The sequence below is a fragment of the Mirounga leonina genome, unplaced genomic scaffold (genome assembly GCF_011800145.1).
Source record: "Mirounga leonina isolate KUSES-001 unplaced genomic scaffold, KU_Mleo_1.0 Mir_53, whole genome shotgun sequence".
Lineage (NCBI taxonomy): Eukaryota > Metazoa > Chordata > Mammalia > Carnivora > Phocidae > Mirounga > Mirounga leonina.
The window spans coordinates 10,207,268-10,227,185 of NW_023270807.1; the positions used below are offsets into that span (position 1 = coordinate 10,207,268).

At 51.2% G+C, this 19,918-nt stretch overlaps 2 protein-coding genes across 3 annotated transcripts; one reads left to right on the top strand and one right to left on the bottom strand.

Moving 5' to 3' along the window:
• Positions 1–1,998: 1,998 nt before the first annotated feature.
• GTPBP2 (GTP binding protein 2) lies at positions 1,999–10,590 on the bottom strand. 2 transcript variants are annotated; one of them, XM_034990569.1, is made up of 12 exons: positions 10,378–10,590; positions 8,595–8,621; positions 8,123–8,307; positions 7,664–7,772; positions 7,286–7,483; positions 6,812–6,986; positions 6,434–6,653; positions 5,882–6,017; positions 5,686–5,744; positions 4,965–5,136; positions 4,392–4,556; positions 1,999–4,156 (listed from the first exon to the last, which is right to left on the bottom strand). In XM_034990569.1, the coding sequence occupies exons 1-12, from the start codon at positions 10,561–10,563 to the stop codon at positions 3,980–3,982; spliced, it is 1,809 nt and encodes a 602-aa protein (XP_034846460.1). In that variant the 5' UTR covers positions 10,564–10,590; the 3' UTR covers positions 1,999–3,979. The 2 variants fall into 2 exon arrangements, with proteins under 2 accessions (XP_034846460.1, XP_034846461.1); XM_034990570.1 differs by lacking the exon at positions 7,286–7,483.
• Positions 10,591–14,347: 3,757 nt separating this feature from the next.
• MAD2L1BP (MAD2L1 binding protein) lies at positions 14,348–18,509 on the top strand. Its single transcript, XM_034991061.1, has 3 exons — positions 14,348–14,489; positions 15,006–15,271; positions 17,306–18,509. Exons 1-3 carry the CDS (start codon positions 14,444–14,446, stop codon positions 17,816–17,818), a joined length of 825 nt encoding a protein of 274 aa, XP_034846952.1. The 5' UTR covers positions 14,348–14,443; the 3' UTR covers positions 17,819–18,509.
• Positions 18,510–19,918: the final 1,409 nt, after the last annotated feature.

The window sequence follows — 19,918 nt, forward strand, 5'->3', positions numbered from 1 at the left end:
TTTGAGGAACAGCAGCATCAGGGTCATCAGGGAACTTGTTAGAAACTGTCTCGGGCGCCTGGGTGGCTCAGTTGGTTAAGCGACTGCCTTCGGCCCAGGTCATGATCCTGGAGTCCCGGGATCGAGTCCCGCATCGGGCTCCCTGCTCAGCAGGGGGTCTGCTTCTCCCTCTGACCCTCGCCCCTCTCATGTGCTCTCTCTCAAATAAAATCTTTAAAAATACATAAAATAAATAAAATCTTTAAAAAAAAAAGAAATTGTCTCAGCCTTGGGGCGCCTGGGTGGCTCAGTCGTTAAGCGTCTGCCTTCAGCTCTGGTCACGATCCCAGGGTCCTGGGAGCGAGCCCCACATTGGGCTCCTGCTCAGCCGGAAGCCTGCTTCTCCCTCTCCCACTCCCCTGCTTGTGTTCCCTCTCTCACTGTCTCTCTCTCTGTCGAATAATAAAATCTTTAAAAAAAAAAATTGTCTCAATCTTACCCCCATTCCTACTGAATCAGAATCTGTATATTAACAGGATTCTCCAGGGTGTTTGAGAAATACTGATCTAGAAGATGGCGTGGCCAGCCAGGTTTGTAGAGGGCAATGACATTTCCTTAAACCCTAAAGTACAAACTTAAGAGGTAGTGCTTGGCTTTCAGGGTCACTGGCATGTTCCTGTCTTCCCTTCTGATGTTTGAATATTTAGCTTAGGGTTTATTGTAGCTTTCTGCACTTATCCGTGTTTATAGTACTGTATTCTTAATCTGCATTCTTCTATGTGGAAAATCAGCTTTTTTGATATGGGAAACCTTGTGTTACACAGAGAACCCAACTGAAGATGAACTGAACTAGGTGGTGTTAGGGGAAGTGAGTAGGAAGAATGGTGTACGTATCCCTCCTCTCATACATAATACACAAACGAACTGCTTTTCAAACTTATTTATAAATTGGGGGGGTCTGTATTTAGTTTGAAGAAGGGGGCAGCATTTGAAAAACGCTGAGTGTAGCAGAAAATTACTTCTTCCTTCAAAAATATTTTCCTCTTGTAGCAGTTGAATACTGTGTACATGGCCCTTTCCTACTAGATTTGTAGTTTCTTGAGGGCAAGAATTCTTCACACTGCCTTGCACATAATAGGTGCTTGAGATTCACTGGATGAAAAATACGTAGTAAATAATTTTAGATGATTACTGGAACTGGGAGTAAAAATGTACATGCCACTGGTGTGGTGGGAGGGGCTGCTTTACACATCTTTTTATCCTCCTAAATGTTCCATTAACGTAGCAAGGTATAGCTCACTGGTTCCTGAAGATGTTTTACTAAATACTGATATCATGGGACACCTGGGTGGCTCAGTCGGTAAAAGCGCCTGCCTTCGGCTCAGGTCATGATCCCTTGGTCCTGGGATCGAGTCCCACCTGCTTCTCCCTCTGCCTGCCCCCCGCCCCCCGGCTTGTGTGTGCTCGCTCGCTCTCTCTGACAAATAAATGAATAAAATCTTTAAAAAAGTACTGAGATCATTTTCTAAAATTTCCTTTCTTAATCCAGTGAAAAGTAAAAAAAAACAACCCTAAAATGAAGCAATACTCTCCTTCGGGTACTATACAGATTAAGTGGAACAACTTTTGAACACTTTGATTGGAAAGAGTCATATAGAAAAGCAATGTGGTAGAAACTCGGGTTTCATTGGACTTCTAGAGGCCAAGACGGGGGGAATGGGTAACTAGTCACGACCATACCAGGAGCACACCTTCTGTTTTCTTGGAAATGCCAACCCTGCCCCAGCATACTGACAATTAGCCTGTGGAGGGGACAGCAGACAGACATGCAAAAGTCAGCGTTGGGTGAAAGCTATAGTACGTTTTCGCTGAATACAACCTACTCTCTGAGCTGTTTATCAGCAACTGCACAGAAGGAAGTAAATAGCTCTTAGTCCCCAACACAGGAGGAAGAGGAAGTTCTTCAACCACAGGCTTCTTACGGTAGCAAGTTAAGCCAGTGATATTTTTTAAAAACAGCAGAGCTTGAATAGTTAGGGAAGCTATTACTTTAATACCCTGGAGATGGGGGCGCCTGCGTGGCTCAGTCGGTTCAGCTTCCCGCTCTTGATTTTAGCTCACGTCATGATCTTGGGGTCTTGAGATCAAGCCCTGTGTCAGGCCCAGCTTGGGAGATTTTCTCTCTTTCTGTCCACCCGCCCACCCAACACCAACCCGGCTGCTCGCTGGCACGCACTCTCCCTCTTAAAAACAAACAAACAAAAAACCCTGTAGACAGAATGCCTCATGGGACCTTGGGCCACATTTATCATCAAATTTCTTTTGTAAGGATCAGTACTCAAAACGCAGTCCTATAAAACATGACAGGTACTCTGAACACAGAAACAGGAAGAAAGGACTAAGGTTTCGCTGGGTGGCCCTCAGAGCTCCAAGAAGCCAGTTTAGGCTACGTAAACTTCACTTCAGGCTATTTTGCATTGCTAGGGAAAGTCCGAGGGCCAGATTGCCAAGACTCTAAGATCCATTCTTCATTAAGTAGCTGGCACACTAATCTCCAAACCTCTGACAGGCACGGAGCGGTCTCCTCACCACTGTGACCTCGGCAGGGGGCGTGGTTACCTATCTCAGCTGAAAAGGCGGCAGTTTCACTTTCTATTCTGCTCACTTGAGAACTATGCAAATAGGCCAGAATAGCCAGGTCACGATACCAGAACACTGATCCGCATGGGAGGGAGAGGAAAGGAAGAATGGTGAATGAGACACCAGATGGGTTCCTTCCCCATTCAGGGCTCAGCAGTGTTAGGGTTTCACTTGTCTGATCCTGAAGAGGAATCTAGCTCTGGAAGCTGAGCCCGTATCTTAAGCATAAGCACAGTGTATTCAATAAAACATTTTTTATTCTGTACAATATATATGTGTGTATTTAAATATATATATATATGTATATATGTGTGTGTGTGTATATGTGTGTGTGTGTATATATATAGATATACACACACACACATATATGCAGAGAAACCTGAACCAACAAATCCCTGAGTCCGGGGAACCCAGGACATTAACAAAGGGAAAGGAGGGAGTCCATGCCCTAAGAGTAGGAAATATGGCAACATCTTTCCCTTTCCTCTAGGTTCCCTGCAACAGAGGGAGGACTTACATGGGAGCAGGAAGGGGGGGGAAAGGGTGGCAGGATGAGGAGCTGTGGGTCAGGTCCCCAGTCACTCGTCTGGGAAAGTAAAACACTGTTTGATCCAGCATTAAAACCAACAAATCACTGCAGAGGAGGGGACAAGACTGATTGACATGCAGCTGACCTTCGGTATGCCAAACCTGAGCTTGGCAGCCCCACGCCTGGGCCAGCACGACAAATAGCACCTGTGGGGCCTATGAGCAGAGAAATGGGAAATGGCCCTTGAGTGAAGAAGGGAAAGGAGACAAAGCTGAGGAACAGACCTCATGTCTCAGCACAAGGTGGGAGCTCTGTCCCTGTGCCATTTCTTCAGACCCTGGGCCACCAGATGGCCAGGAGCAAATGTCTTTTGTCCACAGTCAAGTAGAGATGGGCAACTTACATGGCCTTGAGAAGAGGTATAGAAAAAGGAGTGCTTTCGAGGACCACCCCCAGTTGTTGTGACAATTCCTGAAGTGCAGGGACCACACCGGCAAATCATGCTCAGTCTCGACAGTGGGGCCAAGGTGGCGGTGGTCAGCTCCCTCCAGCAGACAGGCCATGGGGTTGCCAGGGTTGATGAGCCAACCAGGTGGGCACACAGCTGCTGAGCACTGCCCTGAATTCTCCTGTCTTCTCCCTCAGGACTGCCCCTCCCTGGCCACACCGAGCTTGGCACCTCTCCAGAAAGGTGGCAGGGAGCATGGGGCAGAGAGCACCGGTCTCTCCCTTGCCTATTAACACACAGAGCCGCCAACAGTGGGCAGCATGGCCAGAAGTCACCTCATGTATTGTAGGGACAGCAATGGAGCTGTGCCTGCCTGGAGGAGTTCAGAAGCCCATGTTGGCCTGGGCCTCTCCTGCTGCAATGGCTTGTACATCGGTGACATGGCCGATGCCCTTGGTGACACCCTCCCGGAACAGCAGCTTGGCGCCCACCTTCAGGTACTCTGGGTGTTTCAGGAAGCGGAAACGTACCACTGCCTTCTCCCCTGTCCGCAGCTTGTCCTGCAGCAGATACGCCATCACTCGTCCTGGACAGTGCCTCCCATCCCATTCTCTACGAGCCTTGGCTCTCCACCCTCAGGGGCCTATCAGGCTTCTACCCACCCAGAGTGGGGCTCTGTCCCCTTTGTGGGATCAGGGAGTTCTCTGTGAGTCTGGGGTCAGGCCTCCTTCCTTTCTGGAGGCACAAGAATTCTAACTTTTCCCTGGAAAAACGGCACGGCTGGGTCCCTCTCACCTTGGCATGGATCTTTTCCACCACTGCTGTCTGACGTACATTGCCCACGTGTACTGTCACCTGGAAGCCTCGCCGGAACGTGGTGGCATGGAACAGTAGGACTATCTCTGCCTCGAACACTGAGCAGATGGTAGGATTCATCTCGGGGCTCACCATCACCATGCCCTGCGGAGGCACAGCCCCCAGACCAAGGGCAGACCTGGCATTAGTCTCTCCCTCCCCCACCACCGTCACACCCTCTCCAGCTCCTGAACCTCTTCCTCTAGGACTTCGAACACAAAGACCTTAGAAGACAATATTCAAAACTCTCCACTTAGAACTCTTCCTCATCCCTGCCATGTCCTCTAATCCTTCTAATGCTTAGTATTTCTAGGCTCCTGGACGACAATGATCCATATTTAAGTATTCTCAGTATTCCAAGCCTTTTTCATACAGTCTATGTAACCACCTTCTTGGGTTAGAGACTATTTCCTTTGAGTTCCTCTGAAGCATCTTAGGTGCTTCTCATTCAAGCAGTCAGTCTCCCAGGCACTTCTCTTTGGGTTCCCTCTCCAACCCATCCTCCCACCTTACCTTGCGAAGAAGTGCACGGTCAAAGTCCCCGAGGGCCAACGTAGCAGCCTGACCAGCTCGCAGCACACGACAGGCAGAGCGGTTGCGCTGGATGCTGCACACTCTCAGCTCCAGGAAGCAGCCATCATCCGTGGGGCCCACCACCAGCTGGTCCCCCTCACGGCAAATCCCACTGCGGCCCAGAGGGCAGGTGGCACGGTGTCAGTTTAGCACCCCCTACCCCCAACAGCCTCCTTCTCTGCGAGGGTCACCCAGAACATTCTTTCCCTTCTAAGCTGACTCCCTCGGTTGCGGGGTGGGGCGCAGGGGAGGAGGCCCCAGTTCAAGCTTCAGACTCTAACGGCTAATACCTGGAAAGGCCAGTAGTGATGGTGAGAGGTATCTGCAGCTTTGACACTAAACACACCCTCTGCTTTGAAAAAAGCCTTAAGGGATCTCTCATTTCCCTATGTGGAAATGATGTCAGGTGAATACAACTGGGGCTCAAGACCCACACTTCTCCCTCAGGAGCCTGGAGATTTCTAGTTAGCGGCAATACTAGTTCTTCCCTCCTGAGTCAACAGACTAGGCTTCTCCAGCTCTTCTCATGGTGAAAGCCCAATCCGGAAACAAGCACGTCGTTTAGATCGGTCTGTACAACTCCAAGGTCTCCTTAAGGCCATGATGGAGTGTATGGGTATGTGAGGGCTGGAGGGGATGGGGAGCAAGCAAAGCAACTCACCTGGAAAGTGTCCCTCCAACAACTGTCCCCACCTCCGGTACTGTGTAGATTTCGTCCACCTGAGGCCAAAGAAAACGCTATCAACAGCCAGCCAAGTAGGGCTGGCAAGTCCAAAATCTTGAAACAGGCTCAGGGCTCGGTCAGAATTAGTCCCTCCCAGTTCTCCAACTCACTGCCCGTTCAGGTGGCAAATTACCTGAAATTCCGTCAGCTGCTGCATGAGTTCCTCCTGCTCTTTGCTGTTGGTGAGTGGTGGCAAGATATTCAGAAAGACTTTAAGCAGGTCCAGACTCTCTCCAGATACGCTGGACAGCGTGAAGATAGGAGTGACGCTGTAGAGGGAGGCATGGAATGGACAGATGAGGAAGCTTCTAATAGGAAGCAGAGGCTAGAGCTCCCTGCATGCAATGGGGAGCTTCTGGGGCGGGGGTGGGGGGGAGTGGGCAGGGGCACCTCTCTCCTATCTGCTGACCTTGTCAGGAGCTCTGAGTCCTTTCTCTGTGAGCCAGCCAAGGAATGTGGCTCACAAGGCTCACCCCGAAGCCCAAGGGAGACAGCGAATGCCTGGCATAGCACTTTGTCTCCTGCATCCCAGGCACCAGCAAGCCTCCAGGCTGGCTAGCAGACTCCCTCCCACAATCCCAACCGGAAAAAACACAGAACTGAGCCAGAACTGGTCTTGTCCTGGGGTGGGACGCCACGCGGCAGCCTTCCCCATGATCAGGGCTCTGGAGTGAGGAAAGCTTACTTGGGTGACTGGGCGAACTGCTGAGCCGCAGTGACAGCGTCATCCTCGGAGGTGACCAGCATGGGGACTTTGTGGCAGCCAGGCTGCTTGAGGACCCGCTCTAGTTGGCGTACTGTCCTCTCCACTGTGGTCTTGGCACACAGGTCCACCTTGCTGACCACGATGAAGAAGGGCACTTTCAGGGCCAAGGCCAGCCCCAGATGCTCCCTTGTGGTGCCAGCTGCCTCAGAGAAGGAAGGCGGGCAGCAGGAGAGGGGTGAGAATGTGGGAGGGCGCAGGGGGGACAGGAGAGTTCGTCTGACTCCCGGATTCGAGGAGACTCAGGGTAGGAGAGTCAGCACCCCCCACCAGCCCCGTCCCTGCCCCCCTGCCCCGTACCAATCCCAGTGTTAGCACTGACGAGCAGCAGGGCGCAGTCGGGGCAGTAGGAGGTGAGGCCGAAGATGGTAGTGTGTAGGTACTTGTGGTGGCCTGCCAGGTCGATGAACGTGATCATCTTGGAGCTGCTTTCACAGATCTCTTCTGCCGTCCGTGAGTCACTGTAATTCACCACCTGGCCCAGAGCCCAGGGCTCTCAGTGCCCCCTGTCAGCCTCCCCAACCCTTTAAGAGTCGCCAGGACCTAAACCAGTCACTGGGTGACCCTGCCTCCTACCCCTGAGCCCCGTATCTGATATAACTCAGCTGATTCCCCATTTGTTTTCTAAGGAGACAGAGCTTGTTCCCTGCCCTCAGGGTCTTCTACACTACTCCAAAAAGTCTGCCCTTGGGCTCTGTCCTCGGGCTCTGTCCTTCACCACTACCATCCCATCCTCAGAGTCTGGCCCCACTGGGTCCCGCTGATTGCATGCACCTCTCCCTTGCTGTTAAAGCCCAGGATCTCGAAGCTGATGCTGGAGGTTCGGCCAGACTGAATCTCATGCAGGTGGCGGAAAAGGTTGAGCCGAGCCCGGCCCCGCCCATTGTCCAGCTCTCCCTGGGTCAGGACTCCAAGCAGAGTCGACTTCCCTGAGTCCACATTGCCCAGGACGGCCACACGGAGGTCTAGGAACTGTGGATGAATTGCGAGAGGTAAGGGCTCCAATCCCTTACGTCTCTCCACGGACAGGTGGGTTAAGGGCAGTGACACTCCCTGGGGACCAAATAATGACCTGGACGCCCCCAGGTTCCCAGGCCAGTGACCCTCCTGGGGAGCAAGGGTGTGAGAGGTAAGGGAAGGGTGTATGCTCACCTGTTGGTTGTCAGGGACCTTTCGTACCAGCACTTCGGTAATCTTCCGGGGCATGTCGCTGTCATAATCCACTTCCCGCTCCCGGAGAACAGTGATATCTGCCCCGACCCTGTCAGAGCAAGGCCACGGCTGCCACATTTCACCTGGACTCTCCTGCCCCCCACCTTCCAACCTGGCTCTGGACCAAATGGCCTTTCAACACCTCCCAACACGCGACTTCGCTTCCTACCGCCCTCCAGCCTATCCCACATCCTTTTAAACACACAAATCTTAAATCAAGGAGCAAAAAAGCCTCGGTCCAACATGGAGGAACCCAGAACACTAGCCCTTCCCACTTCAGCCCTTTGTCAAGAGCAGGCAGCAGAAGGAAGTCCCGCGTTGGCCCCTCAGGCCCAAGGTGACTGGGTATTCACAGGTCCTCTCCAGTTAGGTAAAGAGAATAGGGATTGGGAAGCATACTTCTCTGCCATCCGGTGCAGGGTCTTGAGGGATGCCCGCATCTCCTCCTCAGCCAGCCCCACCAGCAGCCCATTGTCCTCTACCCCAATCTGGTAGACAGCCTCACCGCGGCCCTCCTGGAGCCGCCACTTCATCTGTGTCACCAGGTGCTCAAAGCGGTACTGGGATGGATTCACCAGCTTCAGCTTAGGACAGGTGAGGTGTCATAAGAAAATCAAGTCAGAGATGCTCCTCCTAAACCCACATGCTCCCACCTGTCCTGCTGTAAGGACTAGGACCTTTCCTTCCCACTTAAAGCCCCTCATCCCTGGTCTCCTCAAACAGTGAGTCCCCCTCCAACAGAATGAGGTATGGAGCCTTTACCCTGAATCATTTCCCTAAATTGCTATACATCATGGGGTTGGGGGGATCTCAGAAAAAAATCACCCCATACCAGCAAGGACAACCTGCCCCTCCCCAGCCTAAGACTCACTTTATATTCGATGTTTCCATCTTCAGCCTGAAAAGAAACAGAAAGCAGTTCTGACACACTGTCCTGACCAACTTCTACTTCCTTCTGATTCCTGCTGGGGCCCAGGCAGCTAACTTGAGAGAGCAGGAACCTCAGTGGCACCTGCTTAGACACAAACCCTCTACTCACTCCCAATGGACCTCTCTGAAGGCCTCTAAGAATACAGTGAGTCACCCATGTGAGCCAGAAACAAAAACCTAGTCCCTCCTTTCTTTGATTACTGGTGGTATACTCTTCCTAGATGCAAGATCACCCCTTCCTTCTCCCTGGGGCCTCAAACTGTTGTCCCCAGAAGTCCAGATTTCCTGTGTTCAGGTTGCTGAGGTCATTCTCTGCCACTGGTCTGGGAGACACCATTCCTTCCGGCCCACCCCTCTCAGCTGATGTCACCAAGCGTAAGAGTCTGCAAGAGGTTCTGGACCAGGGCCAAAGGGTGAGCTCAGCGCTGGTCACTATAAGCCTGATGAGAGACTAGCCCAGGTAAAATGAGGGGCAGGGCTCCAAAGCTGGGGCTGAGATGAAGAGAAGAAACTCAGGAAATGCAATAAAGGGGACAGACTCCACAAACCAGATTCACATGCTTCAGATGAGATGAAATCCTGAATCCACCCACACAACCTCCTCTACATCTTCCCTCTATCAGGTGACCCACCACAGAAGCAACCTGTTGCCTGAGCCTTCCCCTCTAGGGTGCAACAGGATAAGAGATTTGCTTCCTGTGCCTGTCCTGCATTTTGGCACTCCTCCTCCCTGGCCATTTTTCTTTTTCCCTTCCTGTCATCATTCCATCTCTTCAAGGCCCTCTGACTTCCAGGCTCTTAACAGGTCTTCACCCACAATCTCTACCTCACGGAGTAAAAGGGAGATCTTGTCCCATTAACAAAGATCTTCCTTTTTATCATTTTGCTAAAGGTGAAGAATTAGGATGGGTGGCTTCAGAAAAGTGGTACAAGGATGACGGTCTAGGCCAATGGTTCTCAAAGTGTGATCCCAGGACCAGGAGCATTAGCGCTGCCTGGGAACTTGTAAGAAATGCGGAGTATCAGGCCCACCTCTGACCTACTGAATCAGAAACTCCAGGGGTGAGGCAGCAATCCAGGTGATTCTGATACATGCTAAAGTTTGATAACCACTGGCTTAGGCTCTTTCCCCTGGGTCCTCCTTTCCTAAGAGGGACAAAACAGCAGTTATTCTCTGCCTTAGGGATAGATGGGGCAGGAAGCCATCCCCACTTCCTCATAGGACAAAGGGCAAGAGGACTTAAGCCTGACTGTTGTCTGCTTTTATGCGTGTGTATATGTGTACTCAGGGACAGAGGCGGAACATATTGCTCTTTTCCCCAGTACTCCCCTCCTCCCCTGTGGAACAAGTTTAGAAAACTCTGCTGCCTTCTCATCCCAGGATGCAGTCTCCCTTCTGTTGCAGAAGGATGAAGCCAGGGCATTCTACTTTGCTTTCTCCAAGGGGATGAAAGTGGGATACCCTTTCGCCACTTCTCCTCCTGAGGTTACTGGATCAGAATCCTCTTCCAGAAATCCTCCCTCCCCAATCTTCCTCCCTGGGGTCCTGACACCAGAAGGAAAGTCCTCCCAGGGGTCCTGGGACCGGAAGGAAGGGTTCCCTTCTCCCCACAGTGTTCTGACACCGGAAGGGGGTATCAATTCCCTCTGCTCCGCCTCCCTGGAGTCCCAGGACCGGAAAGAGTGATTTCCTCTCCTCACCCGCCACTTCTCATGGGGCTCACCTCGGGGGGCAAGTACGGAGGATTGTTGGCTTTGCCCCCTCTGTTCCTTCCGTTCTTCTTTTTCCCCTTTGGGCCCCCGCAGCCGCTGCTGCCGCCGGCCCCCCTAGCCTTAAGGGTTCCGCCCACGGCCGGGCCCCCTCCGGGCCGGCAGCAGCCGCCGAACAGCTCCGATACCCGCGAGTCCATCCGCCGCTGCCACCAGCCCCCCGCCCGGCCCCTCCCCCCCACCGCCACCGCCACCGCCGCCGCCGCCCCTACTGCCACCGCCGCGTCGGGCCAGCCAGAGGAGAGCGGGGTGGGGCCCTCCGCAGGCCACGCCCCCGCCCTTCTCTGGCCCGGGGTCGCGTCAGAAACAGCCGCGGGGCACCACGGGAGATAGAGTCCTCAAGCCTGGGACCTCCCCTAAATGAGCTGCCGATGCCCTACAATTCCCAGGAGGCATTGCAGCTCAAGGGGCCGCGGCGAGACTTCGGGGCGTAGGCAAGGAGTGCGCCTTTGCACGCAAAGGCCTAGGGGAGCTGTAGTCTGATTCCCAATCTCCTTGCTCTGAGCGGGTCTTTTCCTCGGGCCTCCTTGGGGGAAAAGATTAGGGACCCGCAGCCTGGGGGTGGGGCAGTCACCCGAGGTGGAGAGCTTACATCAGAATCAAGCTTTGCACTCCTTGGTTTGGCCCCTTAGCGAGATCCCAGACAACAGGTTTTGGACCTGGAGAGCTGCAAAATTCAGGGCGACTGGTCCCTCCAGCCGGCTGGCTCCGCCCCTGCCTCAGTTTCTTCCCCGACAGCTGGCGTGCCGTCGGGGTGAGTCAGGGCGAATGCCAGGGCGGAGGCAGATGGTGGTTAGCCTAATTACGGCTGTTATTGTTGCGATGATTATGCCACCTTTACCCAGTAGTCACTACTTTATTACCAGGCTGGTACCCTCCGGGGGCTGGTTTTAGCAACCCGAGACACCGCGGTGCCACCAACACGAGGCCCGAACCTATAAACCAGCCTTGCAGCCCGAGGGCTACAAGGATGCCCTTAGCGAGTATTACCCCTCCCCTTTGTTTTGAAGCCGAACCAATCCCGGCACTGCGAGTTTAGTTTTAAAATAGCCAGGCCGGTAGGAGGCGCCTGGCCCCTACTTGGGGCGGGGCTGGGGCTCGGGTTACGTCAGCCACTGCTAGGGCTGTGGCTGGGAGAAGTGGCTGGCAATAGAAACTTGGCCAAGGGCCCGGGATTACTGACTTTTGACTTTCTCGCCAAGCCATCTCTCTTGCTCTTTAGGGCTCTTGCAGTCGGCAAAGAATAAACACTCAGCGACAGAAAACCAGCGCACAAGACACTGGAAAGGCAGAGTGGAGAAGCAATTAGTGTTGCCGGGCTGGGAGTCAGGACGCCAGGGTTCAATTCCTAGCCCCATGGCTGTCCCATGATTCACCATTCACCCTATGTCCACTTCCCCTCTTTCACAAACATCGAGATGCTCTCACACAGCCAGGAAATAAAACGACCCTTCCCTCCAGGTCTCAGTTTTCCTTGGAAAACTAGAAGCCGCAACAGTGACTTACCTCTGGTGATCCTTTCAGGGGTTCAGACCTCGTGGAGTCCATGGCTTCCCCTCAAGACTACAAGGAGGGAGGTGGGTTACTTATCATTCAGTTGCTCTCCACAAGGCATAACTCCCCAAAGCCATGGAAGCAGAAGGACCAAAATCTGCAAAAGGGCCCAGCAGATCCAGCCAATTTTGCGGTCTTCAGTGGTTGAAAGCACGCATGATTTCTCTCTTTTCGACCCTATTCAGCGAAAGGAAGGTAATGCTGCAGAGGTCAACTCCAGCCAGGGGCACGACCCTGCCAGGAAAACTGCTATTTAGAGGCTGAGACTGAGGAATTCAGTAAGAGATCGCAAGAAGGATGGAAGTTGGAAGGGAGAGCCAAGACTATTCCCCCAACATTCTCACCACCACCAACTCTGTGTTCCCTTGATAACCAGGGCCTGCTGCACTTGCCTGATAACACTCATCCTCTCATCTCCTTGTGTCTTTCAATGACCCAACATACAAAATTTCACTTCGTCCATCCCAATCCTCTTTTCTCCTAAGTGGAGAATTTCTTCTAAGAAATGGGAGGGGATAACCTATTCTGATATCCCATTCTTGAATCCTAGCTTACCACGGACAGGAGTGAAGGCTGGCAGAGGAGTAGACTAAACAGGGATGACTGTCTAGGAGGAGATCAGGGTCCTGGGAGATAGAAGGTAGTAGATGTGTTTGGCTTCCTGGAGGGGTTGCTTATGAGGTGTTTGGCTATGGGATTACACACACACACACACACACACACAATTTTTCCTGGTATATAATTAGTCATTTATTCTTTGTGTAGAGTACCTTTACATAAGTTTTAAATTCAGGGACACGTGGGTGGCTCAGTTGGTTAAGCGTCTGCCTTCGGCTCGGGTCATGATCTCAGGGTCCTGGGATTGAGTCCCGAGTTGGGCTTCTTGCTCAGCGGGGAGCCTGCTTCTCCCTCTGCCTGCCAATCCCCCTGCCTGCCACACCACCTGCTTGTTCTCTCTCTCTGACAAATAAATAATGAAATAAAAAATAAAAAAAATTTAAAAATAAATTCAAAGTAGCAATCTTTCCATTTATACTTTCTTGGTTTTGTGTCATGCCTAGGGTAACCCCACTGCTAGATTATGAATTATTCCCCAATATTTTCTTCAAGGAGTTTGGAGGTTTATTTTTATGTTTAGATCTTTAATCCATTTTATTATTTTTAAAAAATTTATTTATTTGAGAGAGAGAGCACGAAAGGGGGGAGGGTCAGAGGGAGAAGCAGACTCCCTGCCGAGCAGGGAGTCCAGTGTGGGACTCGATCTTGGGACTCCAGGATCATGACCTGAACCAAAGGCAGTCGCTTAACGAACTGAGCCACCCAGATGCCCCAATCCATTGTATTTTTTAAAAGATTTTATTTATTTATTTGAGAGATAGAGAGAGATAGAGTGAGCACAAGTGGAGGGGAGGCACAAAGGAAGAGGGAGAAGCAGGCTCCCTGCTGAGCAGAGAGCCTGACTCGGGGCTTGATCCCAGGATCCTGGGATCAGGACCTGAGCCAAAGGCAGACACTTAACCGACTGAACCACCCAGGCACCCCTTCAATCCATTTTTAAAAAAGATTTATTTGGGGCGCTGAGTAAAGCTCATGTAAAGCTTTACCATGATCTGGATCCTGTTCGTCTGCCACAGCCTTAACTCTTTATAATTTGAACTCTTTTCTTTCCTTTTTAAAATTTTTTTATTTATTTAGAGAGAGAGAGCGTGAGTGGGTGAGGAGCAGAGGGAGAGGGAGAGAATCTCAAGCAGACTCTGGCACTGAGCGCAGAGCCCCTTGCAGAGCTAATGTCCTGACCCTGAGATCATGACCTGAGCCCAAATCAAGAGTCCCTCACTCAACCTACTGAGCCACCCAGGCGCCCTTGAACTCTTTTCATTCCTTGAATGGAGGATGCTCTTGTCTCTCAAGGTCTCCAGGATACCTAAGCCCTCCTCTTTACTTTTACTCATCCTATAGGTCACAGTTTCCTGGGCACATTTCCTCTGGGACCACCCCGCTAGCTTAGGTGGCCGGTTCTTCTATCCACAGCCCGTGCACACCCCACGGTATATAATTCATCACATGGTATCGTATTTCTAGGCAGCAAACCCCTTAGGACAGCAACCGCCTTCTGCTTGTTTGCCAGAGGCTCCAGCACCTAGGACAGGGCCTGGCACGAAGTAGGTGCACAGCGAAGAGTGAACGCAGGAGAGAATGGGTGCGTGAGGATGAGTGTCCTCTGGAAGGCAGACCTCAGTGGCTGAGAGAGCGTGGGTTCCCTGTGGGGGAAGGGCTCGGCGGAACCCGTGCAGGACTGTTCGGAGAGAGCACCGGGCTCAAATCCCAACCCCGCCCAGCTTCCACCACTGCGGCGGCGCCGCGCCCCCACTCGTCCCAGTCGAGCCGGAAGTGGAGGCAAGGGCTTCCCATGATACCCCGCGAGGCGCCTATTCAAACCGCACGGAGCAGCGGGAGGAGGTCGTGATGGCGGCTCCGGAGCCGGAAGTGCTGTGCCGGCCTGCAGTACCTGGTAAGGCCTGGGCTTCGGAGCTCGGGGAGCCTTGGGGACCTGTTTCTTCCCTACCGCCGCTATCCAGTCTTTGAGTCCATGACCCTTTCTCTGGCCCGTCTTCCTTGCCCCCATTTGCCGGCGTCCCTCCTGGCTCCCGCTCGGCTCCAGGTACTCCATCGCCCCCTCGGTCCTGGATCCCATTGGTTCGTCCCTACTCTGTCTTCCTCTCCGCGGCGTTCTGGATCCCGCTTGATTACTCTTAGTGTAAACGAATTTCCCCGGGTTAGGGCCTCCACTTTCTGAGCGGAGCCCTAGTCACGGCGTCCGAAATTCTCCCTCCCCCATTCCCATTCCCCATCCAGCCGTCACTGAAATCATCTTAGGCGACTGGGGTCTGGAATCTCCCCGCCACCACCCTCAAGGAGTTTGCGGAGGGAATGTGTCGGGCTGTCCCCTCCCCAGTACAGGGGAATGAGAAGACTGACTGGCTTTTAAATTTTTTGTCTCTCTTCTGTCCCTCTGCGCACCTACTAGATTTGGAATGGTATGAGAAGTCAGAGGAAACCCACGCCCCCCAGATAGAACTACTTGAGACTACCTCTACTCAAGAACCTCCCAACCTTTCGGAGCCCTTTCGCCCCAGAGACTGCATGGTGCCAGTGGTGTTTCCCGGGCCTGTGAGCCAGGAAGGCTGCTGTCGGTTTACTTGTGAACTTCTAAAGCATATCATGTACCAGCGCCAACAACTGCCTCTGCCCTATGAACAGCTTAAGCACTTCTATCGAAAACCTTCTACGCAGGTAGGCACAGGCTTTGGGAGAAAGCTGGTGAGGAGACTGTGACTGTACACGGTAGGCAGGTGAAAGGGGGTTCTGAGGAATCTTCAGCCCCTGTCAGCCTCAACAGCTGTAAGGAATGTGTTTCAGCTGCATGGCTTTAGTTTCTCCCCACCCTAGTCTTTGATAGTCTAACCCTCCAGCATTTTCTCATTTTCTTTTTCTGAAACTGCTATTGTGTTGCATTTGGACTTGATGAACTGACCTTTTAATTTTAATGTCTTTTCTCCCCAGATGTTCATCCCTTTGTCTTTGTGGGGTTTTTTTAAGATTTTATTTATTTGATAGAGCACAAGCAGGGGGAGCGGCAGGCAGAGGGAGAAGCAGGCCTCCCACTGAGCAGGGAGCCCCGTGCAGGGCTTGATCCCAGGACCCTGGAATCATGACCTGAGCCCAAGGGAGACGCTTAACTGACTGAGCCACCCAGGCACCCCCCATCTTTATTTTTATGTTTTACTTACTGGGGGACTTCCTTGACTTTATATTCTAACACTTTTATAATTTTCTTTGGCAATCATAATCTTTTTTTTTTTTTTAAGATTTTTTATTTATGGGGTGCCTGGGTGGCTCAGTTATTAAGTGTCTGTCTGCCTTCGGCTTGGGTCGTGATCCCAGGGTCCTAGGATCAGCCCTGCATCGGGCTCCCTGCTCAGTGGGGGTCTGCTCCTCCCTTTTCCACTCCCCCTGCTTGTGTTCCTGCTCTCCCTCTCTCTGTCAAATAAATAAATAAAATCTTCAAAAAAAAAAAGATTATTTATTTGAGACAGAGAGAGAATGAGTCGGGGTGGGGGAGGGGCAGAGGGAGAAGCAGACCCCCGCTGAACAGGGAGCCTGACATGGGGCTCAGTCCCAGAACCCTGGGATCCTGACCTGAGCCAAAGGCAGACACTTAACTAACTGAGCCACCCAGGTGCCCCTGTGATCATAGTCTTAAGAGCTCTTTCTAATTTTTTCCATGTTTCTTTTTTATACCATCCTGTTGTTTCATGTCTATATGATCTTCTCTTACTTGAGGATATTCATTATTGTATTTTTGAATTTTTACTCTGTTCAGTTTCTCAGTTTCCTATTTGTTTTGGTCTCTGACTTTCATGTTAGAGGCTTTTATTCTGTGTCTGATGAATATTTAAGAATAAATTAATGAAAGCTCTGTGTGCATGGCTGGGCCTTGTGAGCTATAGACTTCACTCTGAGGATATTGGGTAGGAACCTAGTGGTCTCTTTGGAGGACTCCCAAAACATCAGTATGGAAAGTCTTCTCTCTGGAGAAGACTGGGTGGAGGAAATTGGGAGATGATCTAAGGGTCCTCACATGGGTTTTCACTCAGTTCCTCTCTGTTCATTCTTCTGTGGTACCTAAATTGTCAATTCCTGAGCCCTTCTGGGGTTCTGCAGTGTGAATCGGTTTGCTTTTCATGGGGGGTTCCCTCTTTTAGCACTTGGTATTCAGCTCCCTTGAATTCTTCCATCTGCCTTCTCTTTTCCAGAAATTGTGGTTACCTTTGTCTGCTTCCCAGTTCTCTTTGCCCTTGGGAGTTCCCTTTCTTTCTCCCCTCCCTCCCTTCCTTTTTATCTCATTTAGTAGTATTTTAGATGGGACCACAAATAAGCATGTGTTTAATTTTCCACATTTAACTGGAAGACCAACTCCAGAATCACCTTTATTAATCCAGATTATCCTCATTTCCTGTTGTCACTAATGGCACAGCAAAGTTTGCCACCTGCCATGCCACCAAATCTCCTTGACTATTTTAGTTGCTTATTTCTGGATGCCCTCCTGCTTCAGAGTACTGTCTTTGCTGTTCTGAGCATGGGAAAGGTATGATTTTGTACAAAGAATGCATTTTCCTTTTTAAGTATATTGCCCTCTGATAAAAACCCAGTGTCATGGCCATGGAAACCCAGTCCCAGAAGTATACTGCATCCCCACAGGGTTATTCAAAGGGCATTAGCTTCCCCCATCTCGTCCTTCCCTTTCACTGGTCTTTGTCCTCACAGGCCGAAGATGCGATGAAGAAGAAAGCTCGGGCCACCGCTGAGGTGAGCAGCAGGAAATGCCAACAAGCCCTGGCAGAACTGGAGAGTGTCCTCAGCCATCTGGAGGGTTTCTTTGCCCGGACATTAGTACCCCGCGTGCTTATCCTCCTTGGTGGCAGTGCCTTAAGTCCCAAGGAGTTCTACGAGCTTGACTTGTCCCGCTTGGCCCCCAACAGCATGGACCAGAGCCTGAGCACAGCAGCTTGTTTGCGCCGCCTCTTCCGAGCCATTTTCATGGCTGATGCCTTCAGTGAGCTCCAGGCTCCTCCGCTCATGGGCACCATTGTCATGGCACAGGGGCACCGGGACTGTGGAGAAGATTGGTTTCGACCCAAGCTCAACTACCGAGTGCCCACCCGTGGCCACAAACTGACTGTGACCCTGTCCTGTGGCAGACCCTCTATCCCAGCCACGGCCTGGGAGGATTACATTTGGTTCCAGGCACCGGTGACACTTAAAGGCTTCCATGAGTGAATGGGGGTGCTTCTTCATCGTGAACACAATGGCTTAAATGATCTTTGCCCCTGTGGCATCAAGTCACCCATCTCTTGCTTGGAGCTGGAGTTGCTTCCTGGTGAGAGGAATGTTCTGTCCTTCCAGCTGCCTGCCTCCCCTCCTTAGACTTCCTGGTGGGCTGGTTTTGTGGCTGTGGCTGTCATAATTATCACTGAACACATCTCTTTGAATCGAAGGTTGGTTTTCCCAGAAGGTGCTGGGTCAGGCATTTCTGTTCGGGTTGGAAAGCAAATGTGGGCCCACAGGCACTCTTATGGAAGTGGCCCTATTACGCTTTTTGCTGTGGTCTTTCAGAATTTTCACTAGGGACATAATGAAGTTGAATATAAAAAAAATGAATGGATTTGCATTAAATTATCCTGTAACTCTTGGCTTAAAGATGTCCAGGGTTAAGATTATTTTGTCTTTCTCCTTGGCCTCTTATGCTTCAGGGCTTCTAGGATTTTTTTTTTTTTTTTTACTGATGGTTCTTTCTCTTCATCAGCCCTAGGCCCATCTGGGAAGTGAAGGGACTTGGCTAAGGTTCTGTAACACTTTGATGTCAGAGTTGGGACTAGAGTCCTCATCAGCTACCCGCTAGCCTGACCTCCTTTCCTTGCCACATAGGGGTTTTTGTGATCATTACGATATGTGCCAAAGGTCACACAGGGGAAAAGGGGCTGAGAGATTGGGCTGAGAAAGGAAAACTGAGAGGGCCTTTGCAAAGCTGCAAACCCGCGAGAACAGCTCCCGAGGCCAGCTGTCCCTTCGGGGGTTCTGCCTACCCTGTCTGCATTGCCGTCGTCTGGTGGCCGCGGGCAGTCCCTGTTGGCCACACTGTCCTTAGGCACACCCCACTCTCCCACCTGCAGCACTTCCCCTCAGCTGTGCCTCTGACTTGGCCATCCTGATCTTTGCTCTTCTCTGGCTTGTTGCCATCCTGACTGCTAAGCATTGATGCTCTTTGTCCCTGAGAACACCTGCTTGTTTCTTAGAAGCAAGTTGAAGACAGAGTGTTGGAGATAGGCAGGTTTGTGTGTGTGTGTGTGTGTGTGTATGTGTGTAAATGGGGACAGTATAAATATATACTATTTTTTATGTTTTACGAAGAATGTTTTATGGTAAGAAAACATAAAACATGGTTTAAATTTTACACTCTGTTTTAAGCACTTTACATACATGGTCTCATGTAACAACCTTCCATAGTATGTGTTGTTCCCATCTTACAGATGAGGGTTGGGAAATAGAATAACTTGCCTATGTGGTGAAACCTGGATTCTAACCCAGTCCACCCGGCTCCAGAGGCTGAGTACTGTACATTGTGCTGTATGGCCTGTGTGGTTTTACTCTGAAATAAGCAGGCTCACTCTGCCAAAGGTGGTAGCATTGGAAATCTGCAGGACTCCCTTCCCTGGCTTCAGACCATGGTTCCTGACAAGGAAGCTGCCGGTAATAAGTGGTTAGTACATCTGGAATCAGTGAGGACAAAAGGTTTGGGTGATTTTTGGTGCTGTGACCACTTGAAGCATATTCCACCAGTTAGAATTTCAGCTGGTTTTTGGTTTGAGGATACTGCATTACAAAAGAGGAACTGGGGCCATATCCTACTTGGGAATGGACAGGGTGAGGACTCTACGGGGAGGAAGAGTTTTGGACAAGGGAGTTACAGATTGTTCTGAGATGGAAAACACCTTAGGCCAAGTCAGCTCCCTCAAATTGTAAAAGCCTTCATAAGCAATGCCCAGATAATCAAAACAAAGTAATTATCTGGGTAATTTAGACACTTATTTCTCTCTTGGCTTGGCACGGGGGACCACATCATTCTGATTGCATGAGTCCTCTCCAAAGGAATCCAGAAATGAAAAGGTCAGTTAATATTAACAACAGGCTGTTGGGCTCCCTGCTCACTAGGGAGTCTGCTTCTCCCTCTCCCTCTCCCCCTGCTCATGCCCTCTCTCTGTTTCTCTCTCTCTCCCTCTCTCAAATAAATAAATAAAATCTTAAAAAATTCAACACATCCCATCTCTTTCCTTGACAACAGGCTTGCTGAGGCATCTGTTCACCTGTTTGACCTTGGCT